The sequence below is a fragment of the Lissotriton vulgaris genome, chromosome 8, assembly GCF_964263255.1.
Source record: "Lissotriton vulgaris chromosome 8, aLisVul1.2, whole genome shotgun sequence".
Classification (NCBI taxonomy): Eukaryota; Metazoa; Chordata; class Amphibia; order Caudata; family Salamandridae; genus Lissotriton; species Lissotriton vulgaris.
Genome location: NC_141696.1, coordinates 12,193,128 through 12,217,964, shown reverse-complemented (window position 1 = coordinate 12,217,964; position 24,837 = coordinate 12,193,128). Strand labels below are relative to the sequence as shown.

At 45.7% G+C, this 24,837-nt stretch overlaps 1 protein-coding gene across 5 annotated transcripts in view; it reads right to left on the bottom strand.

The window, feature by feature from the left end:
- Positions 1-24,837, bottom strand: part of LOC147693224 (uncharacterized) — an 83,084-nt gene that overhangs the window by 36,271 nt on the left and 21,976 nt on the right. For 3 of the 5 annotated variants that reach the window (XM_086933626.1, XM_086933628.1, XM_086933627.1), the window contains 2 exons: positions 4,150-4,270; positions 2,927-3,040 (listed from right to left, as the gene is read on the bottom strand). In XM_086933626.1, the coding sequence (XP_086789752.1) occupies positions 2,927-3,040; positions 4,150-4,270 (235 nt within the window). The remainder of the gene's footprint in view (positions 1-2,926; positions 3,041-4,149; positions 4,271-24,837) is intronic. The other 2 variants (XM_086933629.1, XM_086933630.1) reach the window with 1 other exon arrangement.

The window sequence follows — 24,837 nt, the reverse complement described above, 5'->3', positions numbered from 1 at the left end:
GTGAGATGTTGCAAAGGCATGAATAGAGATTGTCTGGGGAGCGGTCAGGTTGGTTAAGAGATACTACAAGCTGCGTGTCGTCCGCATACGTCATTAGCTTGAGTCCATGAGGGGACACAATTTCCTGGAGGGGTGACATGTAAGCATTAAAAAGGGTAGGGCTCAAAGAGGAGCCCTGGGGAACGCCACAGGGTAAGGGAGTGGAGTGAGATTTAGAGGATCCCTCCCAAATTTGGAAGGATCGGTTGTGGAGGAAGGATTCCAACCAGGCTAGAGCCGGCCCTGAGATACCTAATGCCCTTAGCCTATGGATCAGGATGTGATGGTTCACGGTGTCGAACGCCGCGCTTAGATCCAGGAGGATCACTGCCACTGATCCTCCTGAGTCCAAGATTTTGCGCGTTTCTTCCACGACAGCCATTATGGCTGTCTCCGTGCCCTGACCTGGGCGAAAGCCCGTTTGGGAATGGTGGAGGAGGTTGTTATTTTCAAGATAGATTGAGAGCTGCTTGTTGACAAATTTTTCAGCCGTTTTACTCACTATGGGCAAAAGGGAGATGGGGCGGTAATTACCCAGATCTGTTGTGTCGAGATGTGGCTTTTTCAAAAAGGGCTTCACAATGGAATTTTTCCAGCCTTGAGTAAGGGAAGTGTTTATAAGTTGGACCAAAGGTGGGAGAATAGGTGGTGTGACTGATTTAAGAATATGGGGGGGGGGGGTGGGGGCTGGGTCACGTGGGGAACCACTTTTGATGGATGAAAAAATAGGGAGAAGGTTCTCTTCTGTGACGGGGGAGAAGGCGTTCCGACCGGAGCCGGGTTGTAACTGGGTGAGGGGCAAAGGATCAGGGGAAGTGTCGTCTGTGAGGGGAGGAAGAGATTTTAATATATTTTGAATTTCAGCGAATTCATTACAACGATCTTTAAGCGGGTCATCAGGTAGGGGAGGGTCGGGTTCTTTAAAAGTTTATTGATTATGCGAAACGTTTCCTTGGCTGGGTTGGAGGAGGTTCTAATTTTTTCCTCGAAGAAAGCTGCTTGAGCGGATTTAAGAGCTTTTTTATAGATAAGGATTGCGCATCTATAGTCTTTCTTTTTTTGGGGGGTGGGTTCTTTCCTCCAAGCTCTTTCATGTTTTTTGCATAGTTTTTTTTGTAAGCGGAGCTCCTGGTTGAACCATGGGGATCGCGGCTTACCCCTAGCGATGTGGACTGGGGTCTTGGGAAGGGTTAAGTCGAGGGAATTTTCAATCCAAGCAGAGAACTTGGTGTCTGCTGCGTGGATGAGGGAATCATTAGGTGGCTTAGAGTGTTCCAAGAAGTGCCTCCATTCCTCTGTATCCAATTTCGACCAGCGACGCTCGAGACAGGAGGAGGGTAATTTTGGCCGGTATGGAGCTGGCAAGTGCCAACTAAAGCAGATTAAAAAATGGTCTGTCCAAGGTAAAGGTATCGGGTTTTGAATTTTTAAATTGGGAATGTTTGAGAATAGGGGGTCTAAAAGATGACCCATTTTATGAGTGGGTAGGTCACTAAGGAGGTGGAGTTGGTAGGCTGCGAGATCAAGTAGTAATTCTGAAGCTCCTTTATCATTGGGGTTGTCGAAATGAAGGTTTAAGTCACCCAGGATGATGGAGTTGGAAGAAGTACTGGCTAATGCGAGAGCGGCTTCCAGAAGAGAGCTTGAAAAGCGCCCTTGGGGGCCCGAGGGTCTATATACCAGGAGGCCTGGGAGGGATTTCCCAGGGGACATTTGGATCGAGAACAGAGCATTTTCACAATCCAAAATGGGGCTATCGGTGATGTGACAGGAGAGGTGGTCTTGATATATCAAGGCGATTCCACCACCCTTCCCTGCTGGTCTGTCATGGCGCTGTATCGAATAACCCAGGGGCAGAGCTTGCGCAATATCTGGGTTACAATCAGCTGTTAGCCATGTCTCTGCGAGAAACAGACCTCTAGGCGGAGGTCTTGTAACAGCATATTTATTTCTAAAGCGTGTTTGGGCAGCGAACGGCAGTTAAGTAGGGCCATGTTGACTGGGGCCCATGTGGGAAGACGGTAATCGGGTCCCTGAAGTTGGAAGGGACATGATGGACAATGTGTGAGCGGATTCATTACTGTGAGTGTATGGGAGCAACTCGGCTGGGGGGTCTGTCTAAGTTGGACTAGAGCCTCCCTTGCGTATACAGCTGAGTGTGCGGCACTGGTAGAGATAGTGCTGGGTCCTGGGCCCGGTCTGGCGTGGACGGGCGCATTTTATAGCTTGGGTTGAGTGGGCTGGCGAGAGATTAGCACGCCGACCTCCCTCACCCAAAATGGGCCCGCAATGTATTCTCGCGTCCAGGAGCCCCAAATCGGCAGCCTGGATGAGCCTGTCCCTCCAAGAATAGGAGCAGTGTGTAATATTAAAATAATAGATCGTTTTTAAAAAATTACGTTTTTTTAAAAGAAAGTCAGTTTTTAGGGGCAGGTGGTGCAGACACATAAATGTAATTCTTTATGGGAGCACACAGGACAGTAGAGATAAAATAATAGCCTAAGTCCCCGGCTTTCCACCTCAGGGACTACTACCTTAGATTGCGACGCCTGCCACTCCATCTACAAACACACATGCTTTGAACATATATACACAGTTTATAAGCATTTTTACTCCCAATAAGTCCACCCAAGCTCTTCTGATGGAGCCCTATAAACAGCTAAATTAATCAAAATGAACTAGAATTAGAATACATTCTCATCAAAGAAGCCATTTAAACTAAGTGCACTTCAAACAGCATAAATGCAAGATGACCTACGGCTATATGAGGACACCGAGCATGGTCAATTATCACAGGATGAGCTCCAATTTGTGTTTAAAATCCCTGGGTGTGGAGGAAGAACTTTCCTTCAATATACATAGGATGCAGGAACAACATGGATCTTACCAAAGGCACTGCTTGTAATCGTCTCACTGTCGCAACAAAACTTGAAATCTTGCAAGGGGACCGCGCCTCTTTCGTCCAACGTTGGCACCATTTCTGTTTTTACCTTCATAAAGCCTGAAGCACAAAAATAAAACCATAAATCAAATGTTTGTAATTGTACATCGGTAGGTTAGTTACGGTAAGTAGGTATTTTTGTGCAAGTAGGTTAGCAAGGGCATGGCATGTAGTGTTGTAGGTGTACTAGGGAGGATAGTTTGGTATGAATGGCAGGTTATGGTTGGTAGGTTAGTTATGTTAATACTAGTATGAAGAGGAGGAGGATACCGTTTAATAGCACACTTTAAGATTCCAGGCCGGTGCAGCTTGTGGTTGGTATGACTTGTCATAAGTGCTCGTTCCTTGTGCTCATCTATCTCTATTGTATGATTACAATCTCTTCCATCCCCTGCTCAGGGCAGTGCCACTTTTTCCCTTACATATATGTTTTTAACGAAAGTAACTATGCTCCAGCAATTTGTAACTATGCTCTGAAACTGTGTAACTTCTAAGTATGTAACTGGTAACTATGCTCTGAAACAATGTGTGTCCTCATGTAAAGCGCTCTGATACATCCGGGTCTAGCCAGCGCTATATAAAACTTTTCAAATAAATAAATAAAAATAAAGGAGGTCACCTGTGATGGTATAAGGAGTCGTGCAACCCAGGACTGCCGCTATCACATGTGCGCTTCCGTGTTGTGACCCCCTCCCCAATCACCAGCAGAGTCAATATTGCCAGTCTGGCAGTGTGATGTACACGTGACCACAGCGTTGGCAAACGTAGTGCAGAAGACAAATCCCAATTATGCCATTTACTTCTCTTATCCTGACCCATGCTAGTGCCTGAGGGACCCCGATCTCTCTCCACAACCACCCAACAGCTGGCTCCTCTGTACGTCAACTCAACTCAGAGGTTTTCTTTTCTACCTCACTCCCAACAGAATTATGGAAAAAACATGTTTCAGTTCAGAAAATTACAAAAATCTCTTAATTTACTATAGCCCAACTGACATTTGAAAGGTGTTCCCCATGCAAGGAGTATGTGTCCTCTTCCCTAAGAAGCAGTGTGCTCTTCTCACTGGGTGTTCAGATTACTACTACAAATACATGAATACAAGAGATGTCAAGCAATGAAAATAAAATATCCAATCAATGAAGAAGAAAAACATCAATTGCTTCAATTACCATTTGCCCTTTCCTCTCTTGCGCCCACTGTCCTCTTGCAGAAATCCTTGGGTGCTCCAGAATGCTCCTTCTTCCTTTCATAGTGGCAGGCTTTCATGATATCATGCAACTCAATCGCCACCTAAAACCAACAATCAACACCTAGATTAGGAAGCGTCTTTGGCATGCTATCGCTTTCATGATATCATGCAACTCAATCGCCACCTAAAACCAACAATCAACACCTAGATTAGGAAGCGTCTTTGGCATGCTATCGCTTTCATGATATCATGCAACTCAATCGCCACCTAAAACCAACAATCAACACCTAGATTAGGAAGCGTCTTTGGCATGGCATCGCTTTCATGATATCATGCAACTCAATCGCCACCTAAAACCAACAATCAACACCTAGATTAGGAAGCGTCTTTGGCATGGTATTGCTTTCATGATATCATGCAACTCAATCGCCACCTAAAACCAACAACGACACCTGGATTAGGAAGCGCCTTTGGCATGGCATCGCTTTCATGATATCATGCAACTCAATCGCCACCTAAAACCAACAATCAACACCTAGATTAGGAAGCGCCTTTGGCATGGCATCGCTTTCATGATATCATGCAACTCAATCGCCACCTAAAACCAACAACGACACCTAGATTAGGAAGCGCCTTTGGCATGGTATCGCTTTCATGATATCATGCAACTCAATCGCCACCTAAAACCAACAATCAACACCTAGATTAGGAAGCGTCTTTGGCATGGTATCGCTTTCATGATATCATGCAACTCAATCGCCACCTAAAACCAACAACGACACCTGGATTAGGAAGCGCCTTTGGCATGGCATCGCTTTCATGATATCATGCAACTCAATCGCCACCTAAAACCAACAATCAACACCTAGATTAGGAAGCGCCTTTGGCATGGCATCGCTTTCATGATATCATGCAACTCAATCGCCACCTAAAACCAACAATCAACACCTGGATTAGGAAGCGCCTTTGGCATGGCATCGCTTTCATGATATCATGCAACTCAATCGCCACCTAAAACCAACAATCAACACCTAGATTAGGAAGCGCCTTTGGCATGGCATCGCTTTCATGATATCATGCAACTCAATCGCCACCTAAAACCAACAATCAACACCTAGATTAGGAAGCGCCTTTGGCATGGCATCGCTTTCATGATATCATGCAACTCAATCGCCACCTAAAACCAACAATCAACACCTAGATTAGGAAGCGCCTTTGGCATGGCATCGCTTTCATGATATCATGCAACTCAATCGCCACCTAAAACCAACAACGACACCTAGATTAGGAAGCGTCTTTGGCATGGTATCGCTTTCATGATATCACGCAACTCAATCGCCACCTAAAACCAACAATCAACACCTAGATTAGGAAGCGTCTTTGGCATGGCATCGCTTTCATGATATCATGCAACTCAATCGCCACCTAAAACCAACAATCGACACCTAGATTAGGAAGCGCCTTTGGCATGGCATCGCTTTCATGATATCACGCAACTCAATCGCCACCTAAAACCAACAACGACACCTAGATTAGGAAGCGCCTTTGGCATGGCATCGCTTTCATGATATCACGCAACTCAATCGCCACCTAAAACCAACAACGACACCTAGATTAGGAAGCGTCTTTGGCATGGTATCGCTTTCATGATATCATGCAACTCAATCGCCACCTAAAACCAACAATCGACACCTAGATTAGGAAGCGTCTTTGGCATGGTATCGCTTTCATGATATCATGCAACTCAATCGCCACCTAAAACCAACAACCGACACCTAGATTAGGAAGCGCCTTTGGCATGGTATCGCTTTCATGATATCACGCAACTCAATCGCCACCTAAAACCAACAACGACACCTAGATTAGGAAGCGTCTTTGGCATGGTATCGCTTTCATGATATCATGCAACTCAATCGCCACCTAAAACCAACAATCGACACCTAGATTAGGAAGCGCCTTTGGCATGGTATCGCTTTCATGATATCATGCAACTCAATCGCCACCTAAAACCAACAACCGACACCTAGATTAGGAAGCGCCTTTGGCATGGCATCGCTTTCATGATATCACGCAACTCAATCGCCACCTAAAACCAACAACGACACCTAGATTAGGAAGCGTCTTTGGCATGGTATCGCTTTCATGATATCATGCAACTCAATCGCCACCTAAAACCAACAACGACACCTAGATTAGGAAGCGCCTTTGGCATGGTATCGCTTTCATGATATCACGCAACTCAATCGCCACCTAAAACCAACAATCGACACCTAGATTAGGAAGCGTCTTTGGCATGGTATCGCTTTCATGATATCATGCAACTCAATCGCCACCTAAAACCAACAACCGACACCTAGATTAGGAAGCGCCTTTGGCATGGTATCGCTTTCATGATATCACGCAACTCAATCGCCACCTAAAACCAACAATCGACACCTAGATTAGGAAGCGCCTTTGGCATGGTATCGCTTTCATGATATCATGCAACTCAATCGCCACCTAAAACCAACAACCGACACCTAGATTAGGAAGCGCCTTTGGCATGGCATCGCTTTCATGATATCACGCAACTCAATCGCCACCTAAAACCAACAACGACACCTAGATTAGGAAGCGTCTTTGGCATGGTATCGCTTTCATGATATCATGCAACTCAATCGCCACCTAAAACCAACAACGACACCTAGATTAGGAAGCGCCTTTGGCATGGTATCGCTTTCATGATATCACGCAACTCAATCGCCACCTAAAACCAACAATCGACACCTAGATTAGGAAGCGTCTTTGGCATGGTATCGCTTTCATGATATCATGCAACTCAATCGCCACCTAAAACCAACAACCGACACCTAGATTAGGAAGCGCCTTTGGCATGGTATCGCTTTCATGATATCACGCAACTCAATCGCCACCTAAAACCAACAACGACACCTAGATTAGGAAGCGTCTTTGGCATGGTATCGCTTTCATGATATCATGCAACTCAATCGCCACCTAAAACCAACAATCGACACCTAGATTAGGAAGCGCCTTTGGCATGGTATTGCTTTCATGATATCATGCAACTCAATCGCCACCTAAAACCAACAACGACACCTAGATTAGGAAGCGCCTTTGGCATGGCATCGCTTTCATGATATCACGCAACTCAATCGCCACCTAAAACCAACAACGACACCTAGATTAGGAAGCGCCTTTGGCATGGTATCGCTTTCATGATATCACGCAACTCAATCGCCACCTAAAACCAACAACCGACACCTAGATTAGGAAGCGCCTTTGGCATGGCATCGCTTTCATGATATCACGCAACTCAATCGCCACCTAAAACCAACAACGACACCTAGATTAGGAAGCGTCTTTGGCATGGTATCGCTTTCATGATATCATGCAACTCAATCGCCACCTAAAACCAACAATCGACACCTAGATTAGGAAGCGTCTTTGGCATGGTATCGCTTTCATGATATCATGCAACTCAATCGCCACCTAAAACCAACAACGACACCTAGATTAGGAAGCGTCTTTGGCATGGTATCGCTTTCATGATATCACGCAACTCAATCGCCACCTAAAACCAACAACCGACACCTAGATTAGGAAGCGTCTTTGGCATGGCATCGCTTTCATGATATCATGCAACTCAATCGCCACCTAAAACCAACAACCGACACCTGGATTAGGAAGCGTCTTTGGCATGGTATCGCTTTCATGATATCATGCAACTCAATCGCCACCTAAAACCAACAACCGACACCTAGATTAGGAAGCGTCTTTGGCATGGCATCGCTTTCATGATATCATGCAACTCAATCGCCACCTAAAACCAACAACGACACCTAGATTAGGAAGCGTCTTTGGCATGGCATCGCTTTCATGATATCATGCAACTCAATCGCCACCTAAAACCAACAATCGACACCTAGATTAGGAAGCGCCTTTGGCATGGCATCGCTTTCATGATATCATGCAACTCAATCGCCACCTAAAACCAACAATCAACACCTGGATTAGGAAGCGTCTTTGGCATGGCATCGCTTTCATGATATCATGCAACTCAATCGCCACCTAAAACCAACAATCAACACCTGGATTAGGAAGCGTCTTTGGCATGGCATCGCTTTCATGAATAGTAACTTTAGGGAAATAAGTAGACGACCCAGATTCAAACTTTATCTGTGACAACGCCCATCCTGCACATGCTATGCAAAAACGGAACTTCACATGGTGTTATTAGAGGTTGAACATTGTTGAGATCGTATTTGCTGTGATTTGGAGCATCAACCAGCTCTTTACTTTGGTGACTATAATTACCAATGGACCCGCACAGAAAATTACCGAATTAGAGATAAATTGTCCTGGACTGAAGACAATTTGAGCTGGGACTATCAAACTAGCACTTACTCTAAAATATACCTGTCTAAGTAAATGCAGAGAAACAAAGATATCTTATGGGGAGCGCTGTGCTCCTTTCTTGCTAGCAAGCAACCAAACGTGGAGGCCATAAAATGGAAAGGGAACAAGGGTGATAAATGTACTGAGAGGCAGCATGAAAGGTTCTTGGAAACTCAAACTGCTGACACCAGAGAGGCTGCAAAGCACAGGGAAGCCCATACGAGTACAGGATAAAGGAGATTAAATAATCTACTAATTTCTGGCCAATAACTTGTCAATACACAGTCTAAAGTCGGACCAGCCAATAAACAGATTTAAGAGACGAATTAGATCACTCCTGATTGCCTGGAACAACACGAGGACAAGAGAGTAGAGCCCTAGTGAAAGCCTTATAATATTTGAACCCAGTTCTCTAATCTGCAATTATGTGATATTTTTCATTGACTACATCAGAGGGTTGGTTTGTGTTAAGACATGTCAGCCTTAGGGGTAGTCTTCCCCCAAACTCTTTCCCTGCTTAACTCCTCTTTTTGATGAATCTTTTGTTGGCCGTAAACATATTAAAGCCAGAAACACTAAGGGGTGGGAGCAGATATTTAGACTTGGGCCAGTCATTACATTTATTAAATGGAGGATAAACAATAATAAGAGCGTAAATGGGGTTACAAGGGTAGAAAGTTGCCCCTTCTGTATCACCAACACAGCAAAACTTTTACATGGACTGCATTTGATACATCCTTTATTTTATTTTTACTGTTTTTAGAGAACCGAATATTCGGAAAGTAAACCACTGATAGCAGTGTGATGAAATGTGAATGTATGATATTATGTTTTAAACTTGGATTTTGTTTTAGAAAGAAACAGAACAGCTGACAATAGAATAGTTATCATACACAATTCGTTTTTTCGGAACATTTTGGAGGTTTTTGAGCATCAGACCATCCACCTTGACTACGTTTCCTCCCTGGCACTTTTTAACATATTTGCATAATACAGAACAGCAAATGCATATCGTATTCACGAGGATGATCTCATTTCTAACCCACACCTCTTATGTGCACTTTAAAGAATCATTTATAGCACATTTAGTCAGATTCTAACGGTCCACATATCATTTGTTTATAAGAATTTATACAACATGTATTGCATTTTTACACATCAGATGTAGCTGGTAATCCTTCAAAGGAGTTAGGCTGACTTCAGGCAGAGCTGAGAGCTAGACTTTACTGTTGTCCTCTGCCTGAGACTCTGAGGGTCAATAGTGCCTTCCACAGGAGGCCAGTGGGCCTTAGATGTGTACGCCTTTAGATGTTTGGCCACTAGAAGAAAGTCTGGAAACTTTGCTAAACTTTTCCTCCAGGAACTGCTGGTAAAAGTATCTGACTGGCAGTTCCACAGAGTCATAATGAAATTCAGCTTCGACCCACTCAAAGGTCCTCTGAAAAAACGTTGGGACTTATAAAATGTTCAGGTAGAAATTTCCAAAGCTCCAAAGCTTCAACAGAACCAACTTACTTCATGTTTTCATCCTTCCGTTCCACGGCGGCGGCTATCATTTCAGCGGGGAGAATCTTTCTTCTCAAACAGTGACAAACTGCTTTGGGACTTTGGAGAAATTTCAATGCTTCTCTTCTCAAAAAGTGACAAGAGCATTTCAAGAGTTTTGACTTACAGACCTTTACCGGGACGAATCCACTTGGTGTATCCAACCAGGGCTTCATTGTGGTCAGCCTCAAACTGCGCTTAGGTCCTGGTTTTACCGCCTCCATAAACTATCATTGGTGCTTAGAGCTTTTCGGTGCCATTTCTCCTTAAAGCTTTAGAAATTCATATCTCCAGTTCCTCCCTCTTGGATCTTTGTGTCATTTTGTTTATTACATTTTACCCTATTTTTCTATTTCGATTTGGGATAGTTATTACTTGGGGTATTGAATGTATTCCTGTTTGGTGTTGCATAAATACTTTACACATTGCGCCAAGTTAAGCCTGCCTGCTCTGTGCTGAGCTACCAGAGAGGTGAGCTCAGGTTCATTTAGTGGCTTTCAGGGGTCACCCTGACAAGGGCTGCGATTGCTCCGTGACATGGGTAGTCACTCACCCCAAATAATATTGCAATTTTTACAAATAGGAATGGATGACCACCAGGAATCTAACTAAAGTGTTAGTACATTAATTACTAGTAAAAGATTAAAAATAGTTTAAGAAATTGGGACGTTAACATGAATTTAAATTTGATGGCAACAGGAGATATTTGATTCCTGCAATGTGGAGTAAGCAGAAAAAAAAGATTTAGATCATTGTGCAAATAAAATCATGTTCTTACTTTCCGGTTACTTTTAGTTAAGTTAAAAAAAGTTTGGTAAAGTTAAAAGGGACGGGAATGTAAGGGCGGTTTTAGAAAATCTCTTATCTTACTCAATGTCAAGAGCTGGATGCAACTATCGAGTCCTTTTCTTTTGCCAAGATAGCCGAATGTAAGGGTGGGTGACGTTTTCCTGCAGCTATAATTGAGTTGGATTGCAGAGAAACTAAGACTACTTGGACTGCCTCTGGAAGATCTAAAGCAGCAAATGTCTGCCTGAAAAGTGTATTCTCAAATCTCAACTCTGAACTGCTGAAGTCTTGAGCTTTCGGTTGGAGGTTGGCTGCAAGGCCATGTGCAGGATCCATATCAAGGTTAAGGAAATGTTGGCACAGCAATCTGACAAGTGATGGATGCAACAGTCGAGGATTCTTCTCTTGTCAAGATGGCCAGAAGGCAACAAGCGTCTTGTGTTAAGGGAGGCAAGAAACCAGGAACCCCGAGACAGAGTTGCTGAGGACCAGATCCAACAGGAGGCTCAGAAGACTAAGTGAGAGAAGAATCAAGAACCTACACGCGCTGGAAAAAAATATCATGATTCAAAAAAACAGTAACAAGGGAGGGAACCTGATGCCAAAGTCACTGGAGTGCTTGCAACATGTTGCACAGACGGCTTCAGCTCCTTGTATATGAAGAAACAGGAAGTAAAGGCAGGGAAATAGGAAGGGACATACAAAAGGTTTATTTCCCATGATGGATTAGGAAGCTAATCGACATTGTTGACAGGAAATCATTGTGGTTTGGGAAAAACAAAAAGTTTCACTTACTGTTTCAGATAAAGAGTGAAATGGAGAAGTGTAATCTACGAATCAGAACAAATGCCTCAAAACACTTAACAGTATTTTTACAGGTACCATGTTCACAATGAATATCATGCTTAAGAAAAATGGTATTAGAGCATAGTTGGCCTCCAAATAATCTCCAGACAGAACGCAGAGAACATGAGGGTCCAAGCCTTTTCCAAGAACAGCCTTGTTCATCAGCCTCCCACCTGGAGAGAACCACAGTGAAAAAGACAAGCAAATCTCCAATACAAACTACCAAGAGGACAGTCAGGCGACTGCCTTGTAGGAGGAAGGACAGCAAAGAAGTTTCCCAAATATGCTTTCCTCCAAAGAAGCCGTGCACTCTGAGATACAACACTGAATTCCAAACTTCACCATATTCTTATCTAGCTATCTAATACTTAAATGAATAAAGATTCCATAATAAAAATGATTATTAGGTCTCGCGACCTATCGATGCGCGCAAGCGCATCGAGCGTAGCGAGAATTCATGTGGCGAAAACATCTTCAAACCAAAGGGCTTTCAGCCCCGCGGTTTTCATGCAGTGCCCGTGTACATGCACGCGCATCGCATGCAAGCCCAGCCCAGTCCTCCCCTCATTCACGCCCACCCACCAGGCTCTCCCGCCCCCATCAGGCTTCTCTCCCAATCCGCCTGCCTCCCCTCGCGCATTCACGCCTCCCACCAGGCTTTCCCGCCCTCATCCGGCGTTCACGCCTCCCACCAGGCTTTCCCGCCCCCATCCGGCTTCCCCCGTAATCTGCCTGCCTCCCCTCGCTCGCATTCCCGCCCCAGGCTCTCCCGAAACATTACTTTTTTCACTGCTGGCCGGCCCATCTAGTTTCGCACGGCTTTCGTTTTCCGCTTGTCTGTTTAATTTTTACTTTTTACATTGGTACCTTCCTGTGTGCTCTGTAACAATTTTCAGTTTTTTAACCTCTTTTACCCTTACTTGTTTCCTTTGATATTTTCCGCCCCCATAAGGCTTCTCTCCCAATCCGCCTGCCTCCCCTCGCGCATTCACGCCTCCCACCAGGCTTTCCCGCCCCCATCCGGCGTTCACGCCTCCCACCAGGCTTTCCCGCCCCCATCCGGCTTCCCTCGTAATCTGCCTGCCTCCCCTCGCTCGCATTCCCGCCCCAGGCTCTCCCGAAACATTACTTTTTTCACTGCTGGCCGGCCCATCTAGTTTTGCACGGCTTTCGTTTTCCGCTTGTCTGTTTAATTTTTACTTTTTACATTGGTACCTTCCTGTGTGCTCTGTAACAATTTTCAGTTTTTTAACCTCTTTTACCCTTACTTGTTTCCTTTGCTATTTTCCGCCCCCATCAGGCTTCTCTCCCAATCCGCCTGCCTCCCCTCGCGCATTCACGCCTCCCACCAGGCTTTCCCGCCCCCATCCGGCGTTCACGCCTCCCACCAGGCTTTCCCGCCCCCATCCGGCTTCCCTCGTAATCTGCCTGCCTCCCCTCGCTCGCATTCCCGCCCCAGGCTCTCCCGAAACATTACTTTTTTTTTTCACTGCTGGCCGGCCCATCTAGTTTTGCACGGCTTTCGTTTTCCGCTTGTCTGTTTAATTTTTACTTTTTACATTGGTACCTTCCTGTGTGCTCTTTAACAATTTTCAGTTTTTTAACCTCTTTTACCCTTACTTGTTTCCTTTGCTATTTTTCGCTACGATTTACGACAGTATCTATAACGCTTTTATTTGTGTGCTGTATTAAGTCCTGTGTGTTTTGGTCCGCTGTGTAGATGGCTCTTTAACAATCCAAGCTACAATGTGAGGAATCCTGTTCTCTCTCACTAAAGCATTTCGATACCTGCTACGACGCAATTGTAGTACAATGTAATTTGCGTCTAAGCACAACATGGCAGCAGCTTTATAATACAGGTCTGATGTCACTAATGTAACAGAAGTACGACAGACACACGCACATAGGGGGGGGGGGTCATTTTAATACCAGCACGTGAGCACAATTATAGTGCAATGTCATTTGCGGCGTTCTAATATAAATAAGCAAGGACAACATGGCACGCACATAGGGGTGGGGTCATTTTAATACCAGCACGTGTGCACAATTGTAGTGCAATGTCATTTACGGCTCTATAATACCACAATTGTAGTGCAATGTCATTTGCGGCTTTCTAATATGAATAAGCAAGAACAACATGGCACGCACATAGGGGGGGGGGAGGGGGCATTTTAACCAGTACAGAAGCACAATTGTAGTGCAATGCCGACGCTTTTTCTAAGTGCTGCGATGTCTCTGTTTACCACCATAGTGTCGGCTTCTTAGTATGCTGTTTTCTTTAGGTGTAAGCACAACATAGGTGCTGCGATGTCTCTTTACCACCATACGAGTGGCTTCTTAGTATGCTGTTTTCTTTAGGTGTAAGCACGACATGGCACGGTACGTGCCACGTTATGACTTTGCTACCAAAAGTACGACAGACACAAGCACATGGCATCATGTACTAGCTAATTTTTACTCTGTCAGTGAAGCATTTTGATACCTGCAAATACACGAGTTTGCTACAGAAGTATGACAGGCATAAGCACATAACGTTCTGTATATATATATTTCACTTCTTTGTGGTCTTTAGTTAAAGCGTGCTTATAGAGAGAGTGAACTTTTAACGTTGCCTTTTTTGGGGGGGATTTCTCGAGTTTACCCAGGTTTTATTTACTTTAGGTTTTAGTTTCCTTCTTACTACTGCCCACATGTCTCTGTCGCTTCATTGTCTTAGTAGCTTCTAAACGCAGCGTGTAGTTAAAAGCAAGTGGCGCCTTGCTGGCGGTAGTAAATGTAATTATTCATGAGTTTCAAGGGTAGTGTGATGTGGCTGGTTAACACCATGTGAAGCTTTAGCATTATGTTAGGGGGCCATTTGTTTACATGGCGCCGCGTGTCTACTTTTAAAAAAAAAAATCTTTTTTTTGAAGGCCTGCTTAATTCTAAAAAAGTGTAATTCACAGTTTAGATTCGATGCATTGATGAATTTGTACACTTAACGCCATGTGCCTTTTCTTTGTAAAAATGCTTTTTTAAAGGTTGGCATAATACAGGCGACCTGGCATAATACAGGCAACCTGACAACATGTATATTGCCTTTGTGAAATAGGCTTACTGCGCTTTGACACTATGTGTGTTATCTTTTTAAAATACTCTTTTTGGCGATGTCTTTTGTAAGTGCTGCAATGCATCTGTCACTAGCTTTATAATACAGGTCCGATGTCACTAAGGTAACAAAAGTACAACAGACACACACACATAGGGGAGGGGGGTATTTTAATACCAGCACATGAGCACAATTATAGTGCAATGTCATTTGCAGCTTTCTAATATAAATAAGCAAGGATAACATGGCACGCACATAGGGGGAGGTGGGGGGTCATTTTAATACCAGCACGTGTGCACAATTGTAGTGCAATGTCATTTGCGGCTCTATAATATAGGACTTGTTTTAATAACTAAAGAAGCACAACATGGCATCCTGTGTTTATCACTTTTTTCCTTTGCTATTTTTCGCTATGTTCTACGACAGTATCTATAACGCTTTTATTTGTGTGCTGTATTAAGTCCTGTGTGTTTTGGTCCGCTGTGTAGATGGCTCTGTAACAATCCAAGCTACAATGTGAGGAATCCTGTTCTCTCTCACTAAAGCATTTCGATACCTGCTACGACGCAATTGTAGTACAATGTAATTTGCGTCTAAGCACAACATGGCAGCAGCTTTATAATACAGGTCCGATGTCACTAATGTAACAGAAGTACGACAGACACACGCACATAGGGGGGGGGGGTCATTTTAATACCAGCACGTGAGCACAATTATAGTGCAATGTCATTTGCGGATTTATAATACAAGATGTCACTTTGCTAACAAAAGTATGACAGACACACGCACATAGGGGGGGGTCATTTTAATACCAGCACGTGTGCACAATTGTAGTGCAATGTTATATGCGGCTTTATAATACAGGAGTTGTTTTAATAACTAAAGAAGCACAACATAGCATGGTGTGTTTAGCACTTTTTTTCATTTCCTATTTTTCGCTACCTTCTACGATAGTATCTATAAAACTTTTATTTCTTTGCTGTATTAAGTCTTGTTCTTTTTGTTCTGCTATGTAGATGGCTGCGTAAGGAGGGGGGGGGGGGTCATTGTAATACGAGCTACAACGTAAGGATCCGTTCTCTCTCACTAAAGCATATCCATACCTGCTACGATGATATTGTAGTACAATGTCATTTGTGGCTTTAAAATACAAGCCCTGCTTTAATAAAAAAGTAAGCACAACATGGCACTGTTTTTTTATGCTTAAGCACAACATAGCAGCAGCTTTATAATACGTGCTTATAGAGACAGGGAACTTTTAACGTTGCCTTTTTGGGAGGGAGGTTTCTCAGATTTTCCCAGGTTTCAGTTACTTTAAGTTTCAGTTTCCTTCTTACTGCTGCCCAGATGGCTCTGGCGCTCTATTGTCTTAGTAGCTTGTAAATGCAGCGTGTAGTTAAAAGCAAGTGGCGCCTTGCTGGCGGTAGTAAATGTAAATATTCATCAGTTTCGAGGATAGTGTGATGTGGCCGTTTAACACCATGTGAAGCTTTAGCACCATGTGAAGCCATTTGCAGAACGTTCACCGCGCATTAAACTGCCTAGGGGTTCCTATTTCCTCTCTGTTTACATTTCCCTCCCCCTCGCGCTTTCTTTTCTCTCGGCCCTTTGATGCTTGTTATCTTACTCTTGCTGAGCGGCGCCCATTGTACTGAGGCCGAGTTCAGCCACTACAGCAGATTCATGGCGGCGGGGACGACATAAAGTGCCTTCATTCGAGGCTTATTTATTCGCACAGCTGTTCCCGCTGTACAAAGGGGAGGGGAGGGTACAGGGAGAGCCGGGGCGGGTGAGCCACGCAGATAGCATAATGGCAGAACCCAGATCCTGCATAATCGCAGGTGTGCGTGAGGCTTGCATAGACGCAGGCACTGATTGCGTACTTTGTGCTCTGAGTTGTCTCGGTGACTACCATTCATCTATACATCCATCCGTGTATCCACTCATTCATCCATGCATCCATTCTTCCTACCACCCATCCATCCATCCACTCAGATCCTTGCATTACAAATGCTATAGGTGTCACATTTGCTAAAGTTAAAAGTATTGGCATTGTAAATCACAAAACATAAATATTAAATGTCATTTACAAAACCAATAGCTCCAACTTTCCTACTGCGAGACCTATTGGCAACGCCAGTGCTTGTTTTTTAGTATGGTGGCAAATTACTATTACGGGCTGCTGCCATTGGAGGAACTGGTTGCCACTCATAAGAGGATGCTGGGAGTGATTCAGAGATGTGCCTATCCAACAGGGTGATGTTTTTCACTATGGTTTTCCAAACCCTTACCATAACTGTGGATGTAATATTTGAAACAAGACAGAACCACTGCTGTCCTCCTTTTGCTGCAGCAGCAAAGAAGTTGAATCTGTGGCTTTAAGGAAGGCAAAAAGCAATGATGTTCAGCACAGTTCGCCTATGAAATACATAGTGGTCAGGGAACCCAGTGTTCATAAGGTTACTACCAGGATTATCAGACATTAATAAGTAACGCACAAGATAATTTTGGAAAACTGAAGAGCTGTTGACAGAGGATTATTGGCCTCCTATATTACTCGGAATGGAAACAGGCAAGATGGTTAGTTCAACAGAAGATCCTTGTTAGACCTGGCAGCATTGGCGTGGGTCTCCCTTCCATTTTTGCTGTTGCCTCGTGTATTTTTGCTGGTGTTAGATGCTTTGCGCATTGTGCCACTGCTATCCAGTGCCACAGTGCAAGTGCTCCCTATTGTAAACAGATGTATTAATCAGTGGTTCCATGTTAGGTTATTTTTGTTTACTTGTCAGACCCTAGTCTAGTGCACTGAGTGTGCCCAGGGCGTGTAATCCAAATGTTGCTGGTGGGTTTGCAGCACTTGTTGTGCCACCCACAGAAGCAGCCCTGTAAGATGTGTCTAAGGTCTGCCATTGCAGAGCCTGCGTGCAGTCTGGTACTGTCATACTGACTGGGCAAGTGCACCCACTTGCAAGTCCCTAAACCTTCCCTTTCTTCATATCAGTCACCCCTGTGGTAGGCCCAAGGGCAGGGTGCATTGTAAGCATAAGGTAGGACATGCCCTGATGTGTGTGGCATGTCCTAATAGTGAATTACAGCCATTTTAGTTTTTTCACTATTGCAAGGCTACCTGTTCTCCATAGGCCAGAATGGGCTGTTAGAGTTATTACATGTTATAATCCTAACAGGCTCAGAGAATATGGTAGAAATTCAAGTTTAGTATGCCTGAACTCAGAATAATACAATACAGCTTTTAGTAAAGTTTATTTTAATATTCTGCGTTTGTAAATACCACTTTTAGAAAGTAGGCATTTGCTTGTCTAACCAATCAAACCTGCCTCTGCCAGGTTGTGTATTCCTATGTCTGGGTTTGTGAGTGACAGGGCTGAGGAATTCTAGGAGACAGGCTGAGTCACCCAGTGGTGAATAGAGAGATTTGCATGTAGATGGGAGCGAGGAGTGCACCTGAACCTTGAATAGGGCTGTGCCTGCCTTCCACAATGCTGGCTCCACCCCCTGGGGAGCGTCTGATGTCTCTGCCCTGCACACTGAAAGAAGAGAAGTCGTCCTGTAAACAAAGTGCTCCAGGACTGTACTTGCCTTCCACAATGCTGGCTCCACCTCCTTTGGGGCATCTGATGTGCATGCCCAGCATTGTGAAAGGAAAGGAGAAGTCTGGTGAACAGAGTGCTTCAGAACTGGTTTGGACTGGGCAAAGGCCCCTCTCCCCTCAGAGAACAAAGGATTTTGGGGTATAAATATTGGGACCCTGATCCCATGAAATTAGATCACTTTGGACTACAAGAAGGAACCTCTACTGAGGAGAGGAACCTGGGGAAACTGAGGAGAGACTATTCCCAAGCTGAAGTGCTGCTTGGGGGATTGGACTGCAGTGGTTGCCTTACTGCCAAATGAAGGAGAAAGGAACTTTGTGTACTTTGCTTTCAACTTGTGAAGGATCTCCAATGGCTTGGAAAAATGCTTGCCTCCTGCTGAAGTCCCAGGGACAAAAGACTTCGACCCCCAGCTCCCCAGAGTTCTTGTGGAAGCGCCTTCTGCTGTTTTGGGCCTCCTGGGGAACTGTGTGTTGCAAGGAGCTGGAAGCACGACTAAAAGATAAGAATCTTGTCACTGTTGCAACTCCGATTCCAACTCCGTCACTGTGCCTGCCTTTGCAACTCCGAAGGAGGGTGTCGCCGCTGGAACTGTTGCATTGCACCGCATCGACAAAGAGCACCTCGCATCCCCGAGAAGCGCACCACCGTCGGAGCTGCTGCCATCGCATCTTGGATGTCGCCGCTGTAGTTGTCGCATCGAGCGGAAGCTCCACCCATTGTAGGAGGAGAGCGTCGCCGCTGGAGCTGATTCCTTCGCATTGTAAGGGTGTCGCTGCGGCAGTTTACGCATCGAACCGAGGACTTCTCGCATCCCCGAGAAGCGTGCCGCATCAGGAAGATCTTCACGTCTTTATTTCTTTGTATATGAACTCTGCGATATTGCTTGGCGTGGAAGCGCAGCGCAACTTAAGGTACATTGACGCAGAGTGTCGCATCTAAGAACTGAACTGAACTAAGCTTAAATCTACCATCTTAAATCTACCATCTTAAACGAATCTAGGTTTCTGGGGTAACATTCAAAACCTGAATTACAAAAATCTCTTGTTAATTTGGGATTGGCAGGCGCGTTATAACGCTGCACAATTGCCGGGTAGCCAACTTTTACCAAGATTAAAAAGATTAAGCTCAAATATGTACTGGTGAATGTCTACACAGATGGTGCTGTACGCTAAGCAGAGTTGTCTAAAAGTTTGGAAAGTTATTGAATGAATTGTGTGAATATCATACACTTAACTGACCCGTGTGTACTGTTTATATTTAATTTCTGATCCATATCTTAGCTAAATTGCAGATGATGCCAAATGATTAATATTATTAAATGCACATGGTTTGCCTGTTCAATTTGTTGGAAATTTATGTAACAGGTGGAAACTAGACAGAGATTTGGGTCACCCAGGTAGAGAAGATGATGTATCAGTACACCAGATTGCTAGATATTTTGTGTTTGGTCTTGAGTGTTCTAAAATTAAAAAACAATTTCTTATAATTCAAAATGCTGAGTCAAAGATCATAACTTATTTTTATATGTGGAAGAACATTAGCTTAACAGATTGAATTAATCACAGATTAAATTAGCTCCTGATTTGTAACCATGTGAGATATCACATTTTGACTACAAATCATAAAGCCTTTTACAGGCAGGTCTGGGTCCTTGGGCATCAACTTCGAAGTCTTTACTCAAAGGCCTTGTTTAGGGCCTCAGGTTGAAGGATAGGGGATTCTTAACAATTTCAAAAAGAAAACGCTGGTGGAAAATATCTGCTGCCTACTGAGGTAAATGTAACTGCAAAGAGTATCCAGTGGACAGAAGTTCAAAAAGGGTTTGTAAACACTACCTTTGTAGCCGCTTTCTTTCATTGGTCTGGGACATCACTTTAAATTAGGAGCACAAACAAAATGCGACAGTGGGATCTACTCGTGGAATTAAAGCAATCAGCTCTCAGAAGCCACATATTCTAAATGATTGAAAACATCACAGAGAACTGGAAAAGAACTGGAACAATTGTATTCAATATCATTAGCTAATATTTCACACTCAATTTGTCAATACAAAGTGACTTTTCAACCTTCTTACAGTTAACAGCATTTTCCATTTCCTGACTTTGGTGTCAGCATCCAACTGACGTTTCTTCACTGGACAAAACAAGTCAAACTATCTTGTTGAAAAATTGTTTTAAATCCTCCTTGCCACTAAAGCATCCTCACTAGACAGTATCTTGTAAAAATGAGCTTAGGCTCTATTCATTTTCCATGGTTCCTTTGCATTCTTTTTTATTTTTTAAACTGTTTTTATTCATTTTCGAAAGAATCATCAGCAGGTATATCACATTTGTTACAGAGATTAGGAGTATAACCTTTAACCAGTATTTGTAAGAATGCAGGCCAAACAATAACATTACTCCTTTTGACATTCCCCCCTCATTGTCACCTCTCCTATATTAAACATGTCTTATTTAGGTTGGCTCCCTGATGGACTCGGAGGGTGCTACCCCGCTTGTGTGGACCCCCTCAGTACTAAACTTAGTCGCGGTAGGGCCCTTATCTCCCACCTCTAGTCCATAATAGGACAGCCATGGCTGCCATAACTTCCTGGGGCCCCCTCTAAGGGAGTATACCATTTTTCATCCCCCATGTATAAATCCATATTTGCCCGCCATTCAGTTATGGTTGCAATTCTGCGCTACCCCAGTATTTTGCAATATCTCTTTTGGCGACAATGAGCCCAAGGTTACTCAGTAGGAGTTTATGTCTGGGAACGTCAACCTCTGTGTGTATGCTTAGAAGAATATATTTAGGATCAATTGGGATCTGAGATTCGAGTATATTGTTAAGCTCGGTTACTATCCGTAACCAATACCAACGTAATAAGTAGCATTCCCACAATGTATGAGTGTAAGAACCCTTATCCTCTCTACAGCATAAACACTCTGGGGTCTCTGCTCTACCCATGGCGTGGAGTCTGGCTCTCTCATAGTATGTGGGCAACCGCGGCGGACATATGTTCGGACTCCCACTGTGAGGGTCTGGCCTCCTTTTTCCGTGAGAAAGTGCAAGCCTGTAGGAAGGGGGAGTCTCTAGTTGGCGCAGTGCAGCACTGGCGACAAGCAGGGACTCTCTCTTCCTCGTCAGGGCTAAGGGTTACCTTCAAGAACAACCTCTGCTTACCCTCTAGGTAGTGTGGCGCAAGCAGTCTAGGCTAATCTCTGGGGCACATAGGGTTAAACATTTGCAATATTACACCATCACCACCAACCCACCACACAATGACACCAAACCGAAAAGCACGGCCGGGTCTGCTCTGGAAATGAGTAACCCTTCGGGGCTCGACTCGAGGAGAGGGGGCCGCGGGCCACAGGGAGCGTCAGGCGGGGCCTCGGGGGCCAGGAGCAGTGCGAGCCTCTGTCTCAGGGGCGGCTCGCGCTGTGAAGCAGACAGCAACTGCGAGGCTCCCGGGGCGCCCGAGGTCACACAGCGCGGTGCGAGCTCAGCTTGCAGGACGCTCGCACCGCGAGGGGCAAAGACACAGTACCTTAAAATTCTTGTGGAGCGGACGGCTGGAAGGGGGGGGGCCTGTCCCACGTCGCGTTGCTTCTCTGGGGTCGATGCGCACTGCGGCTCTCAGCCGGGCAGGTCACGGGTCACCCGGGGCGGCGGTGCTTGGTGGCGGCAGGGTCCTTCCTTTGGAGTTCGCTCCGACCCTGAAGGCGGCGGCTGTGTGGTGGCGGCAAGTGGCAGTACGGTCCCCAAGTGCGGGACGTACCCAGCCCAAGTGCCGGTTGCAGCTGTGCGCTCACAGCTGAGCTGTCGGGCAGGATGCCGACCAGAGGGGGGTTATCACAGGGCGGCAGTCCGTCTTTGCAGAGGGGTTGACGGCGCGAGGCGCAGTCAACTCGGGCGCTTGGACCGGACAGGTCCTCCTTCACGTTGCTCTCGGGGCTCCCAGGCAGAGGCAGTCACGGTGCTCGGGCCAGCGGCGGCTGGGCCTCACGTTGCTCTTGCTGTCGCTTTGGGCCCCTGTCACGGTGCTTGGGGGGATATCGATGCCCTGGATCACGGGGAGCGTGGCAGGGATGCACAACGCTCTTAAACTCCTCAGTCAGCGCTGAAGCGATAAGCAGCACACACAGTAGCTTTCTTCAGGGGGTAGCGCCCACTGTTCCTGGGGCGCTGGTCAGGGGGCAAGTTCAGAGGCAAGCCCTTGGAGATCTTCCAGCAGAGTTTGGCACAAAGTTCAAATAAAAGCAAAAGTCTCTTGTAGTCTCTTCTTTTCCTCTCCTTCTGCAGCAAGGCACCAGACACAGGCCAGAGACAGCACTCCTCCTTGTAGTCCTTCCAGGTCCTTCTCTTCGGGCAGAGTTTCTTCTGTAGCGCAAACAGGATCTAATTTACAAGGAGCAGGGCTCCTACTTTTATACCCAGTTTCTTTTGTTCTTACAGGCCAGGGGGGCCTTTGCATAACTGCTCTCAGTCCCTGAGCACTTGTGGTGGGTACTTCTGCTTCTGCATTCAGTGTGAGGGCAGGCACATCAGCCGCTCCCCAGGGGGGCGGAGCCAGCATTGTGAAGACAGGGGCAGCCTGAGCACTTTGTTGACAAGCTTCGGTCCTTCCTGGGCCAGGTGCAGGCTGAGTCATCAGTCGCTCCCCAGGAGGGCGGAGCCATCATTGTGGAGGCAGAGCACAGCCTGATGCATCATTCAGGGGAAACTCCCACCACCCACTAAGGTGTCATCCTGCTATTCACAACCTGTCAACTCCCAGCCCTGTCACTCACACACTCAGACAGTCAGATACACACAAGAGCAGAGGCGGGCTGAAATGGTTTGACAAGCAAATGCTATCTTTCTAAAAGTAGCATTTGCAAACCCAGGATATTAAAATAAACTTTACTAAAAGAAGTATTTTATTATTCTGAGTTCAGGCATACTAAACATTAATTTCTACCATGTTTCCTGAGCCTGCTGGGATTATAGAGTGTAATAATTCCAGCAGCCCATTCTGGGCTAAAGGGAGCAGGTAGCCTTGCAATAGTGAAAAACGAATTTGGCTGTAATTCACTATTAGGACATGCCACACACATCAGGGCATGTCCTACCTTACACTTACAATGCACCCTGCCCTAGGGCCTACCATAGGAGTGACTAATATGAAGTTAAGGGAAGGTTTAGAGGCTGGCAAGTGGGGGCACTTGCCCAGCCAGCATGACAGTACCAGACTGCACGCAGGTTCTGCAATGGCAGACCATAGACACATTTTAAGGCTGCTTCTGTGGGTGGCGCAACCAGCGCTGCAGGCCCACTAGCAGTATTGGCATTTACAAGCCCTGGCACTCCTGGTGCACTCTACTAGGGACTAACAGTAAATCCAATGAACCAATCATGGACATCAATCACATGTACACTTTTCAGTAGGGAGAGCATATGCACTTTAGCACTGGTCAGCAGTGGTAAAGTACCCAGAGTCATTAAACCAAACAAAATAGGTCAGAGAGAGTATTGGAGGAAGGCAAAAAGTTTAGGGATGACCCTGCCAAGAGGCCCAGGTCCAACACAACCCCCTTCCAGCCAAAACGCAGGGTAGACCAATCACCACTGTGATGGGCTTCCCTGCTTAGGGCGATAGAACATGGACCTGGCCCGCAACAGCAGGGGCACATTCCAGTTCTACGCCAATCAGAACCTATTTTAAATCCTCTGTACATACTCTCAGGGTCCACCCAGCTACTCCATGGGGCACCCTTCTCTTCCTCTGTGGACACCACCTGTGCAGCCTCTAACCTTAACTCGCTCACAGGTGTGTCCCAACAGAAAGTCATCAAATCACAGTGGCCACTGACAGTAGTCAGGGCTGAGACCCAGGCCTCATGCCTCTCAGGGCTCCCAAACCTCTGTGGCCTCAGAGAGTGGGGGGCAGTAGCCCCAGGTGCTTGGCACCCTTTGTCCACTCTCCCTCCTGTCAGGTCAGGTATGTCATCCTGGCACTGACCCACCAGCTCCAGGCCTGTACCTGGCAGCTGAACCAAAAACTGGGGTGGGCTCTCCCACACCCGGTCCTCCTCCTTGGGGCTCTGTACCCTCCCACCTGGAGTGGTACCCCCTTCCAGAATTGTTAGGGCACCTGTGGCAGGTGACCTGCACAATCCGCCCACCAGTTCAGGGGTGCTATCCTGCAACTGGGGCACCAGGTCAGGGGGGGACACCCTGCACCTGGCCCTTAAACCTAGGGTCTAGACCCTCTAGTTGAACCGGGGTCAGAGGCGATGACTTCCTCCCTCTGCACCCCCTTCCAGAGTACTGCCCACTCCCAACTGGAGTGGTACCCCTAGAAGTGACATGGGTCAGGACACTGATTACAGTGGCCCCGCCCTCCAGGTCAGACAACACCTGAACCTGG